The 16,478-nt window shown below is 35.4% G+C and overlaps 1 protein-coding gene across 1 annotated transcript in view; it reads right to left on the bottom strand.

Moving 5' to 3' along the window:
* Positions 1 to 16,478, bottom strand: part of Mdga2 (MAM domain containing glycosylphosphatidylinositol anchor 2) — a 954,594-nt gene that overhangs the window by 337,808 nt on the left and 600,308 nt on the right. The window contains exon 4 of the mRNA XM_004649150.3: positions 4,119 to 4,315. Within this exon, the coding sequence (XP_004649207.2) occupies positions 4,119 to 4,315 (197 nt within the window). The remainder of the gene's footprint in view (positions 1 to 4,118; positions 4,316 to 16,478) is intronic.

Consider the following 16,478-nt stretch of genomic DNA (forward strand, 5'->3'; position numbering starts at 1 on the left):
AATGGGTGTATATATAAATATACATTATCAACTAGCCTGTGTATATAAATGCTTACTATATATGACTTAGGTATTACCTTTTAGATGTTTTATCAAGTACTATTGATTTTATTGCCACTCTTTGCCAAAAGGAATTTTGAGTTGATTATTATCTAATTGTCTATTTAATTTAATTAGCCTAATTATAACTAATTATGCAAGTGATGTAAATATATCAGTATTATAATTTGTCAGTATAATTATAATACACAAGATTTCATAAATATTTTTACAAAAATTCTAGTAACATGGAAAGTAGATGTGCAGTTTTAAACTTAAGTACATTTTTTGACAATTATCAATCAATCAAGAAAAACGTTTAAAGGTTGAAATAATCAAAAGTGATTATACATCATTCAATGGCTGTTCCAATGTTGACATGCTTTAGCCAAATTGTCTATAACTTCAAGCAGTATTTTTATGTTACTTTGATAATAGACAGGAACTTTTAATAATATTTATTTTAGTTATGCATTATTATCCTAAAATATTGGTAAAAACATAAAGCCTTCCAATTTGTATTAATTTTTGCCTCTCTATCTTATTACTAACTTATTCATAGTTTGAAATACATGCATCCCTCTGTCTTTCCATATTGAGTAGAGAATAATTATTTCTCTTTTTTAAAATTATTTTTTGAGGTAGGATCCTGCTCTTGCCCCGGTTGGCCTGGAATTTACTGTGTACTCTCAGGGTGGACTTGCACTTATGGTGATCCTCCTACCTCTGCCTCCCAAATTCTGGGATTAAAGGAGTGTTCTACCACATTTGGCTAATTATTTCTCTTAAACTTATATGCCCATGATTTCATATCAGCCTCAGGAACACAAGTCAGTTTAATTTCAGGACATCACTTGGAAAAAGCTAAAATAACAATTTGTTACTCAATAAGACTATAAAATAAATATTAACTTCAAATTGATGTTATTAACCTAGTAGAAGTAGGCATGCAAGACAGAGATACCTCATTGCCTTAGATATTATTTTTTATTAAAAATTACATCCTAATCGAATAGCATTAATATTGAAAATCTAATATTTTCACAGAAATTTGATTTCCTAATATTAAAAGATAAGGGTTATATGATCTATTATCTTATTGTCCCAGAATGCAATCCCTATCTCATATTTCACTGTTCCCACACACTGAATTATTGTCCAGTTGTGCCACAAATATAAGAGATCCTTATAGACATTGTCAGCCTTCTGTCTTACTTATGAACATTTCTCTCTACAATACTTTAAATAACTTTTTATTGACAATTTTCATACATATGCATAACATATACCTTAACTTGTCCCGTGTGTATCAATGAAGTTAGGAAGGGAGGGGCCTTGCCTACTTACATCTATATCTTTAGCAAAGATTCATCTATATCTTGCTCATGCTAGATCTGTTGGTTTAACTGAATTTCATTTATATTATAAAACTAGAGGTCATAGACTATAGATTAAAAGTACTCTGCCCGGTTTTGAATGTATGAAACCCATTAGTTACTTTGTCAGTATTGGGACAAATTGGAACCTTTATGGAATGGCTAGGTCAAAGTACTCTGCCTTCATGAATAAATGGATTCCTTTATTTTGGAAGTGGGTAGGTTGACCATAGCAGTAATTTTGTTAATAAAGTCTGTCTTCTTTTGTTTTTCCTCACCATGTTATATATCTAGAAGTTCCTCATTTGGTGGTGACAGGTTAATACTGTATATTCTAGATTTCAAAGTTAGGATAAATAACTTTTCTTTAGAAATTACATAGTTTCTGATTATGGGAGTAGGATATGGACTAAGACATGATCTAATACAAATGACTAAGGGTTTTTCAGTACAATTATTTATGATTGTGTATTATAAATATTCATGGAGGTCAATGAAATGAAGTAACTGAAGAAATTGATTATGTTCAAAGATATATGCATGAGCAGTAAAGAGAGTAGCACTTTATGAGAGAAGAAAACTTATTTCATTACAAATAGCAAAGTCACTTTATTAAGACAATTTGGAAATATTTTAGGAATAATGCATAAAATTAATTTTATATGTTAACCAAAGTATATGTAGAGAGCAAACAATTGATCCTTTAACTCATCAATGAAATCAGAGTATATGACTTTATCTTTGAAGGGAGAGAAAAAGAAGCTAACTTTGTAAATTGTAGCATAACAAGATTTAGCACTATAAAGAGTAGCAGTGCTTTCCACTGTCTGTCAATTATAACTTTGCAGCACTTCTAAGTTTCTTAGGCAATTACCAGGAAAAAATAAGAACTTTAGTTGTTATCAAGTAGACTTGTAGTTAAAAATATTCTGTCTTAGTACTTGATCCAATTAATCCTTCAATTAATACAAAAATTTTAGAGAAACTGAGATTGGTCTATAACATCCCATTGTGAATCATAGAAAACTGTACTGCATCGCAGTATTCCAATCCTAAAGAAGATCTGGGCTCATAGATAGTTGGATCATGGCATCACAGGGGTCAAAATAGAAAATGCTGTGCTGTTTTCTAAAGAAGAGACAGGCACTGTCTACTGCACAACTCACTTACCTGCTGGCCTCATCAGTACTTATATCATTCTTTCTAGAAAATTAACATGTTAGATTCAATAGGCACTTGCTTTTGTGATGTTTACATTGAAGTTAAAACAATGTGGCCCAGTTGAAACAAAACCCATTGTTCTTGCTGGAGGCTTTGTTTGACTTTTGATGTTGCTCATGAAGGATAATTTCTTTATAAGAACCTGTCCAGAATTTCTAAAGAAAATGAGCAAATTTCTATATTTTATGATAAATTCACATGCACACAGAGACTCAAATCTATATTCCAAAATCTGATAGCCCTACATAAAAATTGGATTGGAAAATGTGTATGTTCTGAAATTGTCAATAGAACCATATTCCTGACAAATAAGTTTACTTAGAATGAATCGTATGCAGATTTTATTGCTTGATTATGGTAGATTGCCAGTATCAGTCACCTTCCGATCAATAGCCTCAATATCAATCTCCTTAAAATGCTCCATTTATTCAACCCAGCCATGTTCAATGTCGTAGCACCCTTTCTGAGGAGAATGGCAAAATGATTCTAAAATTTAAATGGGAATTAAAAGGAACCAGACCATCCAAGATGATTTTGTAGAAGATGATCAGAATGGGAGAAATCATATTCTTCCTGATTTGAAGACTCATTATCAAGGTACAATGATGAAGGCTGGAGAGATGACTCAGTGGTTAAGGTAGTTGCTTGAATAGCCTAATGACCCAAGTTGGTCCATGCTTTTCTTCTTGTTTTAATTTTCCAGGCTAGATATGCCATAAGCATGAAGAAATACTCTTTTCTCTTCTTCCCTTGTCCCTTTAGGCATGCCAGGAGTACAGATACTTGCCACAGAGTAGGGCTTTTTACAGGGATTCTGAGGATCTGAGCTTGGGTAGTCATACTTCCATAATCAGTGCTTTACTGAGACATATCCCCAGCCCAAGGCTCTACATTTTAGACTAAGTCAAAAGCTAAATGAACAAAGAAGCCGAAGGCATTTTTTTTCTAAAACAAAAAGAAATTAAGTTACAAATAGATTCCTTCATTATTGTAAGTTATTTGCCATTGAAAATTGGAAAATTAAAATATAACCTTAAAAATATTGATCTATAAGCCAAACCCAATAGAGAAGTATACAATTATCTTCATTAGAATGGAAACTAGGTAAATCAATGAAGAAAGAAATGTGTCAGGATATACTAAATTCAAAATTATTTCAAGAACAGAGTGAGGGATTATACCCCATTAATGCCAACAATCAGAAGGTTGAGGTAGGTGGATAACTATGGGGATGCAGAAAGAATTCTAGGTCAGCATAGACTAGAATGAGACCTTGCCTAATTTCAAGAATTATAACTTCAAATATAACTATCACATATAAAGAAAGTTGCTTTTCATGTCTCAGCCTTCTAATCTTTAGCCAAACACAAATTGGTTTTGAAAACCTATATTTGGAGAAAATATCTTTCCAAATAGCCCTACTAGTACATGTTTTCTAATCAGGAAAATACCCTAATAGACATACTATTCCTCAACTCCTACCTGGGTAAAGAAGGGTTCATAAATCTCCACTCCTTTATCAGATCCTTGTAGTAACACCTCTTGTCCACGTCTCCAGCTGTACCGAACAGGTGGATTGGAATTGGCAACGCATCGGAGGAAGACTGTTCTCTCATAGTAGAACTGTTCTTTCGCTTCTCCTATACTCTGATGAACAGTTACCACTGGATCATCCAAATCTAGAAAAATGAAAACAAGTACATGACAAGGTTTCTAAAGTATTGCACTCATACAGCTGAAACAAAGACTTTCAAGTGACTGTAGCAGTTCCATTTGCTTCATTGAGTTTATTGAAATCATCTACAATAGAAGTAGCCAAGGGATGAGAAGAAGTTCAGTAGTTACATGTCTTAGGATCACTGTTTGTTGAAGCAGTACACCAAACCTTGCACATTTTGACTTCCTTGACAAAAGTCACATGTAAAAAATTTCTTTGAGCCGGGCGTGGTGGCTCACGCCTTTAATGCCAGCACTCGGGAGGCAGAGGTGGGAGGATTTCCATGAGTTCGAGGCCACCCTGAGACTCCATAGTGAATTCCAGGTCAGCCTGGGCTACAGTGAGACCCTACCTCGAAAAACTAAAAAAAGTTCTTTGAGAAAGATCACACTACAGAATTCTAACATTTAAGCTTACACAACAAGTCAAAGAAACCTACATTGCAGAAATCAAGCATCATGTAGTCCCATGAAACTTTTCTCCTAAGACACACTTTACTAGTAACAAAAAACAATTTTCTTTAAAAAAAAAATCAAACTGTGTACAAATTATTATAATTTTATAATATACATATGATATAGAGTTATGTAAAAAATTACCTTCATTTTTTTAGATTTTGTACCCCAAATTATATTTGCTAACTTGGTTGCTTTTCTTTTTTCCAATAGTTTATTTAAAAATAATTTTGATTAAAATTTTACATAATCCTCTTCCTCCAACTTCCTTTGTGCCCCCTCCAATCAATCTCCATTTGTTTTCTATGATTCCCTTTTGTATATTAATGTCTTTCTTTTTTCTTTGCCTTCCTGCATCATCAATGATAATCTGTTGGTTGGCCAAGTTAGGCAAGTATTGTGCAGATAATAACAGCTGTTGTGAGGTCATGAGTTCAATGTACAGTTTATATCTGGAAGATAACATGCTCCAAAGCATTCCTATCTACTCTTTGGCTCTTTCATTCTCTCTGTCACCTCTTCCACTATAGTCCATGAGTATTTGAAGGGTAAGATAGAGATGTCTCATGTCAGTCTTCACCATCTGAAAAGAGATTTCTCTAACACAAAGAGCAGCATATGCCTAACTTACATACTTAGAGGATAATTTTTTTATATATAACATATCACTTTAGCCATACAGAGGTAGTAATGTACCCCTAGGATTTGTAAGTCTCTCACCCATATGCTTTTCATTAGGTTCTCAGTATCAGGCATGAATTCCCTACATTGGAGCAAGCCTCAGATCCAAGTAGAGAACAATTACCCCCAGAACAAAAATATCACTAATGTACTAGTAGGAATGGTTTTTCTGGGTGGCCAGTTGTGCAACATACAGGGTCCACTGCTGATTAACGTTTCTGATGACATCTCTCTCCCAACAAGCTGCTAGCACTTCCCAGCACTATGACAGCTAGCTAGCAGGGAGGATCCTTCCAGGTCAATTCCAGGTTGAGTTCTCAGTGTACTGCAACTGAATTATGTGGTGTTTTCAGAAACAGAATCTTACCATGTAGTTCTTGTGGGCAACCTAGATCATTGGTAACAATCTATGTTTTGGGCACCTCAGAGGCCTTGCTGACCAACACCTCACTGGGAGGTAACCCAACCCTGGCACTGATTTTTTTCTCTATCAATCTGTGACTTCTGGGCATAACACTTATAACTCCTGAGGGTACTTCTGCCTGAAATAAAATATCTTTTACCTTGTATGCATATTTTATTTTTTAAATATTTTATTTATTTGAGAGAGAAGAAAGAGAGAGAGAGAGAGAGAGAAAGAGAGAGAGAGGAGTATGGGAATGCCAGTCCCTCTAATCATTGCAAACAAACTCCAGTTGCATTAACCACTTTGGCATTCAGCTTTACATGAGTGATTTAACCCAGTCCATCAGGCTTTGAAAGTAAATAACTTTAATCATTGAACCATCTCTTCAGTCCTACATATGCATTTTTTAATCATTTTAAATATCTGTTTTATTTATTTATTTTAGAGGGGATAACGAGGAAGATGAACATGGAGAGTTGGAGGGAGGGAGAGAGAGAGAAATTGTCCAAACTTACATGGTTTTCATTAGATAACAAAGAAGTAGGTTTCCACATGGCTTATATGTAACCTTTTTAGTTTTGATGATCAAGAATATGTATTTGTAATTTGAAATGTACTAACAGAAGGCACTTGTAACAGGCATTAATATTTTTACTGTAGAATACTGAAAAAAATGTTTACCATTTTTACATGTATACAAGGGGACTGTACATCTCAGTGTTTAGCATTCTCTGAGAAGGCAGCTTGAAAATACTTAGTTTTGTGGCTTTTATTGTCCCCACCACTCATCTTCAAAACTGGGGCATGGAAGCAGCCAAATCAGTGGATCAATGAGGAAGAATGAGTGATACGGATAGTATAGTGTGGTGCTTTCATGTTATCCTGCTACTATCATGGAAATTGGCTTATGGGCCATTATTCACCAACCCTTCATGCAACATTTCACTTGTGTCATAGAGAATAAGTTTTTAGGGATGGAAGGATTGCTTATGGTTAAGGCATTTGCCTGCAAAGCCAAAGGACCCAGATTCGATTCCCCCAGGACCCACGTTAACCAGATGCACAAGGGGGCGCATGTATCTGGAGATCTTCTGCAGTGGCTGGAGGCCCTGGCATGCTCATTTTTTTTTCTCTCTCTCTCTCTCTTGCTCTCAAATAAAAAATAAAAAAAAAAGAATAAGCTTTTAGTCCCATGTTCTACCATGCAGTATGACTAGACCTATTACATGTGATACCCACAGTTGTCATTTTCTCACAGAAATATGCCACCTTTAGTACATAACCAGGAAAGATTGCTTACCTTTTTAATCTTCCACTTCATTATCTGCAAATTAATATTGTATTATTTATATAGTATATTTTATATATTATAATATTTTATTATTTATGTTGCTATTATTATTATTATTTATTTATGTGAATTATTTGACTGTTCTACTTTGATTTCTGTTTTTGCAACATCCTGAAATATTTTATTCTGGTAGCATTAGAATCTGGTCACTCTATCTCCAAGGTCTCTAAGTTTAGAAGTGCAAATTACAGTACACTGCCTTTTGGGAAATATTAAACTTAAATTCACTCTGGGGCTGGAGGGATGGCTTAGCAGCTAAGACATTTGCCTGAAAAGCCAAAGGACCCAGGTTTGATTCCTCGGGACTCACGTTAGCCAGATGCACAAGGGGCACATGTGTTCATTTGCAGTGGGTGGAGGCCCTGGCACTACCATTCTCTCTCCCCTTCTTTCTCTGTCAAGTAAATAAATAAATACAAACAAAATATTTAAAAACTTCACTCTGGTGGCTGTGCAGGAATGTAAGAAATATTTAGGATTTTACAATTATTTTCATTCAATATTTGCAAGTTTTTCAAAGCTGTCAAATTTGTTGTGATATCAAATTCAATAGGTACATTGTTAGCTGAATTTCACCTCAATGATTTGGATAAAGAAATATTTTGTTTGTAGAAACTTTTATTTCTTATTAAAACATAACTTTTAAAAAATATGATTTTCTTTACTGAGTCCTTTCATTTGTTTATGTTTTAGAAGAATTAAGCTGTATTTTGTGGCAAGAAAAAGATTCCTAATGGGCTGGAGAGATGGCTTAGCTGTTAAGGCATTTGCCTGCAAAGCCAAAGGACCCAGGTTTAATTTCCCCAGGACCCACATTAGCCAGATGCACAAGGGGGCGCATGCATCTGGAGATCTTCTGCAATGGCTGGAGGCTCTGGCATGCCCATTCTCTCTCTCTCTCTCTCTCTCTCTCTCTCTCTCTCTCTCTCTCTCTCTCTCCCTCCTTTCTTTCTCTGTCGCTCTCAAATAAATAAATAAAAATTAACAAAAAAAAATTTAAAAAAAGATTCATAAGACCCAAAGCTTAGGGATGAAACAGAACTGGCTATTAAATAGATGAAGATGTAACAATGGTGGTGATTCCTTGGGTTATAAATGCATTTCTTATTCATTTACATACTTATTTTTAATATTTGTTTTTATTTATTTATTTGAGAGAGAAAGAAAGACAGGCAGAGGCAGAGAGAGAGAGAATGGGTGTACCAGGGCCTCTAGCCACTACAAGCAATATCTAGACATATGCAGCACCTTGTGCATCTAACTTACGTGGGTCCTGAGCACTCAGACCTGGGTCCTGTGGCTTTGAAGGCAAGTACCATAAGTGGTAAGCCATCTCTTCAGTTCCCACCATCATTATTTATTGACTTACCCTTAGTTTGTTTTTTATTTCCTTTTTAAGAAATGGTATGAACAGATTAAGTTGGGAATAGATGAGACATGAGTCATAGTTTATAAAAACTCTTTTCCATGGTTCTGATTATATTTATGTTATTGGGCATCTAATCTTGTGACAATAACTTCTTGAACAATGTGTGGCTTGAGTTTTCTGTTAGATTCACTCTTGTATAAGAATTTATAGTTTACAACAGCCTTAAGTGATATTCTTTATGAAGGACAATTACACACATCTCTGTGTATATGTTTATATATGTATGGAGAGAGAGAGAGAAAGAGAGCATACCTGCAATATAACTTAAGTAACACACATGTACTACTAGGAATATATATTAGTGTATATATATGTACATATATTACATATTCATATATAGATTATATTCTTATATATGTATATGTTCTATGCTTTATACATTTCTAAATATATACTGATCATATATATTTGTCTTAAGTCAGATTTCTGAGAAAATAAAGCCAAATAGATGTGTGTGCAGAAAGTATAGTCAGTAGCAACTTTTCTTTTAGGCCAACTTTGTGAGAGAGGAAGGAAGAAGGATTGGAAAAAGTGAAAGGAAGGGAGAAACAGAAAGGGAAGGGTCAAACTACACTGTGGTTACAAGAAAACTTTCCACAGTCCTGGAAACTGTGAAGCTTCTTCAGAGGTGCTCTGACCTGAGACAACAGGGCTGTTCCTCAGTAACTTATCCCTTGCTCATCAACCAGTCCTTTACCTTTTTCTATTTCCATTAGAAGTAGGAGCTTGTAAGGAGAAACTATGCTTGGCCTGTAGTAAAGGAACTATTTGGAGTCATCAATGCTAATGCTCCCACCAGCCTGAGGATTGCTTATGTCAGTCCCAAGGAGCATGCTACAGAGACCACCCACTCACATCCACTCCTGAGGTGTGAGGGTGCCTTGCAGGAAGTGCTAATCCAGGATGCTGGCTAGTCTTTTCTGGGAAAACTTTCATAAAGAACTGTTGTGAGAACCACCATCTCTTTCTACTACTACCATTCTAGATTCCTCACACTGCCTACTTGTGTATATTGAGGTGTAGAAAGGTTTGCTAGTGGGATTATTGGTTGTTCTTTGTTGAGAAAGTGGAGATCTTAGTCGCCATGACCCTCTCAGATCATGGATGACACACTAATGACTAATATGTTTATCACCAAATGTGGAAAAAAGAATACAGAAAAATAAAAGGCTCATTGGATAATTGGGTATCCAGTATTATTTTGTTGTTGTTTTTGTTTTGTGTTCTTCAAGGTAGGGTCTTGCTCAGGCCCAGGGTGACCTGGAATTTAACATGTAGTCTCAGAGTGGCATTAAAGGTGTGAACCATCAAGCCTGGCTTTCAACATATTTTTAATGCCTTGGTATGTAACAGTATTCCTATCTCTAGCAGAATGGATAGGCTAGTGACTCCTATGAGGACAGTGAGTTCTTATCTTACACTTCCTGATAAAGGAGCCCTACATAATTAACAGCTTCAGATTAAAGAATAATGGGTTTTGTCTTCCTGATACTTAATGAAAGCTGGCTCCCATTCTGGTAATGGAGACCTCAAACCTGGCATACTCCAGAGTTGTGGGAAAAGACATATAGATTCTCCACTTGATTATTGGATATGATTGCAGTGAGGTTACTCCCTGCTTCTTAGACCCATGAATTCTACCAAAAAATATATCCTCATGTAATTATGGTAAATGATTTAGAATTTCACTGCACCCAGAGGAATGCTCCTTCTTCTCCTTACATATTATCATTTTAAGATTATGTTGACTTTTCAATAGTCCATCCTATCATTTCTTAAGCTATTATTTTTAGATTACATAGTAATCCTATGCAATATGCCCACTGAAAAGTTCTATTTTTCTGGCTCAACACAGTTGAATATTACAGTTCTGAAAATGTTTCAGGAGTCCTTTACTCTGGTAAGCAAGTAAATGAATGCATGCTCTTTGCAGAAACATTTTGTTGAATCTTTACCATGCATGCTGAAAGTGATACTGCCGTGTGATTTAGATGCACCAGCAGCCAATAACCACAAGTTCTGAAAATTGTCTCAGGCTCAAAAAGGACAAGGACCAGTTGATTTTTTTTTTCTTAGATGTCTGTATTCAGCCTCTTCCTCCATGAATCTTCAATTTGTTTTTATTGTGTGTACTGTGGAATACTGAGTGATTGGTTGTACACTCTTGTTTGGTTTTTTTTTTTTTTTTTTTCCACAGGGATGACATATTCTACCAAGGATGGCTAGAGATCTTTTTTATCCTAGATAAGCACTGTTACCCAGCCTCTGTGAACTTGAGATCCTGTCATACTCACTGTTCTCACAGAGTTCACTTCTATAATAGTATCTTCTGGTCTATCAACATTTTTCTATTTAATTTAATTTTTTTTTTTTTTTTTTTTTGAGGCAGGGTCTCACTCTAGCCCAGGCTGACCTGGATTTCAATATGTGGTCTCAGGGTTGCCTTGCACTCATGGCGATCCTCCTACCTCTGACTCTTGAGTGCTGGGATTAAAGGTATGTGGCCCCATGCCTGGCTCAACATTTTTCTAAAATGTACAGTCACAGCCAACTCCTAAATGATGTTAGGTCTCCACTTACCAGTACATTCTTAATGTCTTTGTTAATGAGATATACTCAAAGCCTCTACCTAGAAGAGCGTTAGCTGATGTGATTACTGGATGTAATATGAGCTGATATACATTTTAGTAAGCACACAAGTCTGTTTTGATTTTTTTTCTTTAGAAAGCAATCTTCACAGCATTTCTGCCAAGTATGGGAACCACTACATTTTCCAAGATTCCAAGAACCAAACTTGCTAAACCACTCACAACGATGTAATTCATATCAATAAATGTTTACTTCCCATCTTTACCTAACCTCCTTTGTTACTCACAAATTCATCCAGTTTTATTCTCCACCTCATAAAACCCAGTAGTCTTAGCATCTACTTCCATACAAACTATCCTGGCTCCTACTCTGAACTATTGCCCAGAATCTACAGGCCATCTGTGGTGGACTTTTTCTTCCTGTGAAGGCCATACACTTCCATTGCAAAGTTATGTTGTTTCTTTGGTTTGTTTGGTTTGGTTGAGACAGTCTTGCTGTGTGGCCTTGGATGTCCTGGAACTTGTCCTGTAGATCAGGCTGTCTGGGAATTTACAGCAATCCTTCTGCTTTAGCCTTTAAGTGCTAGGATTACAGGGGTGCCCAGTCTCTCCAGGCCAAAGTAGTTTTATCTATTGACTCTTAGGTATTGATCTAATGGCCGGAAATGAAAGTAAAAAATATATCCTGAGGGGTATTTCTTTCCTCAAAGGCAAGAAGTTTCAGTATCATTCCAAGAAAGGTGGATGGAATATCCTCTAATAAGGACAGGATACTTCTATAGACCTGGAGATTTAAGGAGATCTAGAGTCTCAAGGATTTTTTAATTAATAAACCCTGATATAACCTATTTCCCAAGTGAAGATTCTACTTTCCTCATTTAGACTTCACATAACATGGTTTAACTGCAGATCTAGCTTCCTGAAGCTCTGTGATATTTTCAAATAAGAATATCTCTATATTTTGCTAATGAGGTCATCTATTCTCACATATTCCCCTCAAGTAGTGACTAATAGCTGTATTTTCATTTCTTTCTTCATTTCTTTTTTGCCCACTGTATGAAGAAAACTCTGAAGAAAGTGATTCCATTATTCATATCATTATTACTTTCCTCTGACATCTTCAAAAGCTAGATATACTTAATTCATAGTGAATTGTATTCCAGTGTCCCTCCTAGGTCAGCATAGGTGAAGGTTTTTACAACCACCGTGACAACATCATAAGTTATCTATGCTCCACCCATGGTTAGCAACTGACCCTGTGGCATCCAGCCAGTAAGCTGGCTGAAGAGTGATGCATCATGCATCCTTAAAGTCCTTTATAGATGTAAATTCCTGATGCTTTGAGGAAGACATGCCCATATAAAAATGTATTAAGGAGTGCCTTAAGTGGGTGGGAGATACAGTTCCGTGGAAGATTGCTTGTCTAACATGATTTGTAGGGAGAAATGTAATCAATATTCCCTAAGGATAGATTTATGATTGAATGCAAAAGGAAGAAAAGCAAGATTAGACAAGTTATGAGGTATCACTGGACATGATTTAGTGACCTGGATGGGTATTTTGAACTGAGGACCCTTGCAAGTGCCCCGTTATGTATTGACAATGGAAACTTTAAGCCATCCAATTGGGAATTCTGGTGAGGAAGCTTGGTCCTGGGCTAGGTGGTCCTTTCTGGTCGAGGACACTTCCTAAGAAAGTCTTACTTGATATTGCCTATTTTCTGACACTCCAAGGATTTATTTCTTTGTTAAAATATATTTATTCTAGGACAGGGAGGATTTCCCAGTTAGTAATGAGCTTGCGATGCCAGCATGAGGACCTGAATTTGAATCCCCAGCACCTATGTACAAGCCAGGCATGGCAGTGCATGCTCATAATCCCATCTAGACAGTATGGAATTAGATGGCCCCCAGGACTTACTGGCCAGTTTGTCCAGCCAAATCAGTGAGTTCCATGTTCAGTGACAGACCCTGCCTCAATAGTAATAATAATAATAATATTCAAATTTTATATTGTAGATATAAACAACTCAAGCATCTTAAAAATATATTCATCAACAACACAGGAAAATATGCTTCAAATTAAAAGCATGTGCTTTTAAAATGTATTTAGCAGTAAGAAATTTTCCATATTTATCAAATTGCATAAGTCAAAACACATTATTTGAATTATGAATATTTGTGTCTAGCACTTTTAAATTACATAGCTTATATAATTTCTAAATTTTATTTATTTATTAGAGAGCAATAGAGGGAGAGGGAGACACCAGATACCAGTGCCTCCAGACACTGTGAACAAACTTCAGATGCATGCACTACCATGTGCATCTTGGCTTATGTGGATACTAGGGAATCATACCTCGGTCCTTAGGCTTCAAAGGCAAGTGCCTTAACCACATAAGCCATTGTTCTAGTCCACTTATGTGATTTTTCTATCAAATATATCTCTGTATAAAAAAACATATATTAAATTTGCATTTCTAGAAAACATAAATAATACTCATCTACTAAACTAAAGACAAGTTTGTTACCAATAGGATGATGATAAGTTTTCAGCAAAGCTACCCATACATACCATAATAATTATCTAAGAATATTCATTTTCACTTTTATGTTTGGAGATATCATTTATAACTGAAGTAATTTCCTTGAACCTTTTTTTGCCTGATTAAATATGTCTGAGATTTATGGATTAAAATAATATTTAGAAAAAAAATTAACAATTATATAGTACCTTAATAATCTAGAAAAATTCTATGAAAAGAACTTTTAGTACCAAATATTTGACATGTATTTTTGTGAAATAGTTGAATTTTTCAAGACAATCTAAAATTTTCACAGTTTTACTTTGTACATTTAGAAGAATGATCTATTTGTCTAGTTTAATTTTTGGCATTTTCTGAGCTTCTATGAGACCACAACACATAGGTGTTTATGGCACTGTATACATATCCCAAAGTAATGGTAATGGACCAAGCATTTTGTGTACATATATTTGAACCAAGCTATCTTGAAAGAAACAATTTATGTCAACAAATTTTTATTATAAATCTTTGTCTCTTTTAATCTCCAGTGATACTGAGTTTCAGGGGGATTAAATGATCTGTCAATATGTCAAATATATATACACATATGTATTTTATATACATACATATATATAGGCCAATATTACAACCATGTTTTTCAACATGTATAAATTTTGTGCCCAATATTTTGATTCATAATTTCATATGTCTGAAATATTCTCACAATTACATAAACCACTTGGTTTACAAGTTGACTATAATTTTTAATTTATCAGTCAGAGTGAGTAAGATGAAATAATAACACATGGTTAGGTACTGATTTTGTAAAGATACAAAAAAACACAGATTAAAAATTGCATCCTTGCATAAAAGAATTTTAAATTCTTTCTAATAAGATGGCATATGAGGTAAATTCTGAATCATGAATGAGAATAAACCATATGAAGAGAAGAAATTTGCATTATAAAGTCCTGAATTCTCAAAGAAAATATTTATTTTATTTTTATTTGTTTATTTGACAGAGAAAGAGGGAGGGGAAGAGAGAGAGAGAGAGAAAGAGAGAGATAGAGAGAGAGAGAGAATGGGTATGCCAGGGTCTCCAGCCACTGCAAATGAACTCCAGATGTGTGCACCCCCTTCTGCATCTGGCTAATGGGGAATCAAATCTGGGAACTTTGGCTTTGCAGGCAAATGCCTTAACCACTAAGCCATCTCTCCAGTCCCCCCAAAACATTTTGATGTTATATATCCAGTATTGAAAACAAGAAATTTTCTTTGGGTGAGGAGGTGGGGTGGAGGAATAGAAAGTGATAATATGATAGCCTCTTGAGAGACACAAAATGGGATAAAGCATTAGAAGGCCATGGGTTGTATAAGAAATCACTCATATTATTTTGTAGCTAATCATGCTTTCTTTTTACGAATGCTATAATAGCCTTTTTTCCTGGTAAGAGAGTTGAAAGTGGCAAAAGTAATAGCAAGGAGATAAAAAGAAAGAGACAATGGTAATTGATATGAACACTAACAAAGGAGTTAATATAAGACTGTGTCAACCAACTGGGAGAGAATGTAGAAGGGATGTGAGCTGGGTGACTAGACAGAGGACTGAGGAGATGGATTGAGTTAAGAAAGACACTTAGGATTCAGCTTTCTCACTATGGTAGATAGGGTACTTCCTGAAATGTAAGTGTAAAATGAGAGCTCTGTCTGATCATTGGCTGGGAGGCTATGGCAGCTGTTGGTTGCAGGGCATTGATGAGTTCTGTGCGCATCATGCTGAAGGTCAGCCACCTACCTTCCTGAAGATGCAAGATATATGACCTGGAGGCATAATGAGAAGTCTGGGCCACAGATATGGATTTGGGATTTATCAGTATGCTGTGTACAAAAGTAACTGCTCAATGAGTTGAAAACAATAAAGAAAAGGAACACACACAGAGATGTAGGCAGCGCTACAAGCACTCAGGAGGAGAAAATATTGAATGAGACTGAGGCAAAGGTATAGGAAAGACACAGCCAGAATGAGTCAGTGGTAATAAAACAAATTTAAATAGTACTTTCCCAATCATGGAGAAGTTGGAACGCAGAAATAATGACATAAAGAAGTCAAGGCCAGAACAGAACTGGGAGGTGAATTCACATTTGCCTGGAGATGGATCACCGATGGCCTTTGCCTGCTGTATTGTGGTTTGATGGCACTAAGTAACTGCCCTATGTTTCACAAAGTGAACATCAGTAGTGTCTTTTGTTTTTCAGGAGGTCTTCATAAAAGTTCTCTGTCTTCTAGATTGCCCCCTCTTGATATCAAGGTATAGATGCCCTTTTTAAATTAAAATTTAGTTAAAATTTTGCCAAATTTAGTTATTTCACACTCAATTGCTTTGCATTTCATTTAGTAAACACTAGACATGCTTGTTTAGCTTGCTAATCACAATAACTGATGGCTTTCTAGTGCCCTGAAAGAGTTAACAGACTCCCAGCATGCACTGGCAAAATTAACCGATCTATTATAATTAATCACTTATTAACTTCAACTGAAGTTATGGGATGTAGTTATAAGTTAAAGAATCAATTAATCTCAAAAATAATCACAGCAGAAGCATGTTTTCCACAGGGGCTTATTCTACCATTTGGTCCAATTTTTCTGTCTTTAATCTTTGAATTAAACCAAATGAATCTGAAAACCCAGAT

The sequence above is a fragment of the Jaculus jaculus genome, chromosome 7, assembly GCF_020740685.1.
Source record: "Jaculus jaculus isolate mJacJac1 chromosome 7, mJacJac1.mat.Y.cur, whole genome shotgun sequence".
Classification (NCBI taxonomy): Eukaryota; Metazoa; Chordata; class Mammalia; order Rodentia; family Dipodidae; genus Jaculus; species Jaculus jaculus.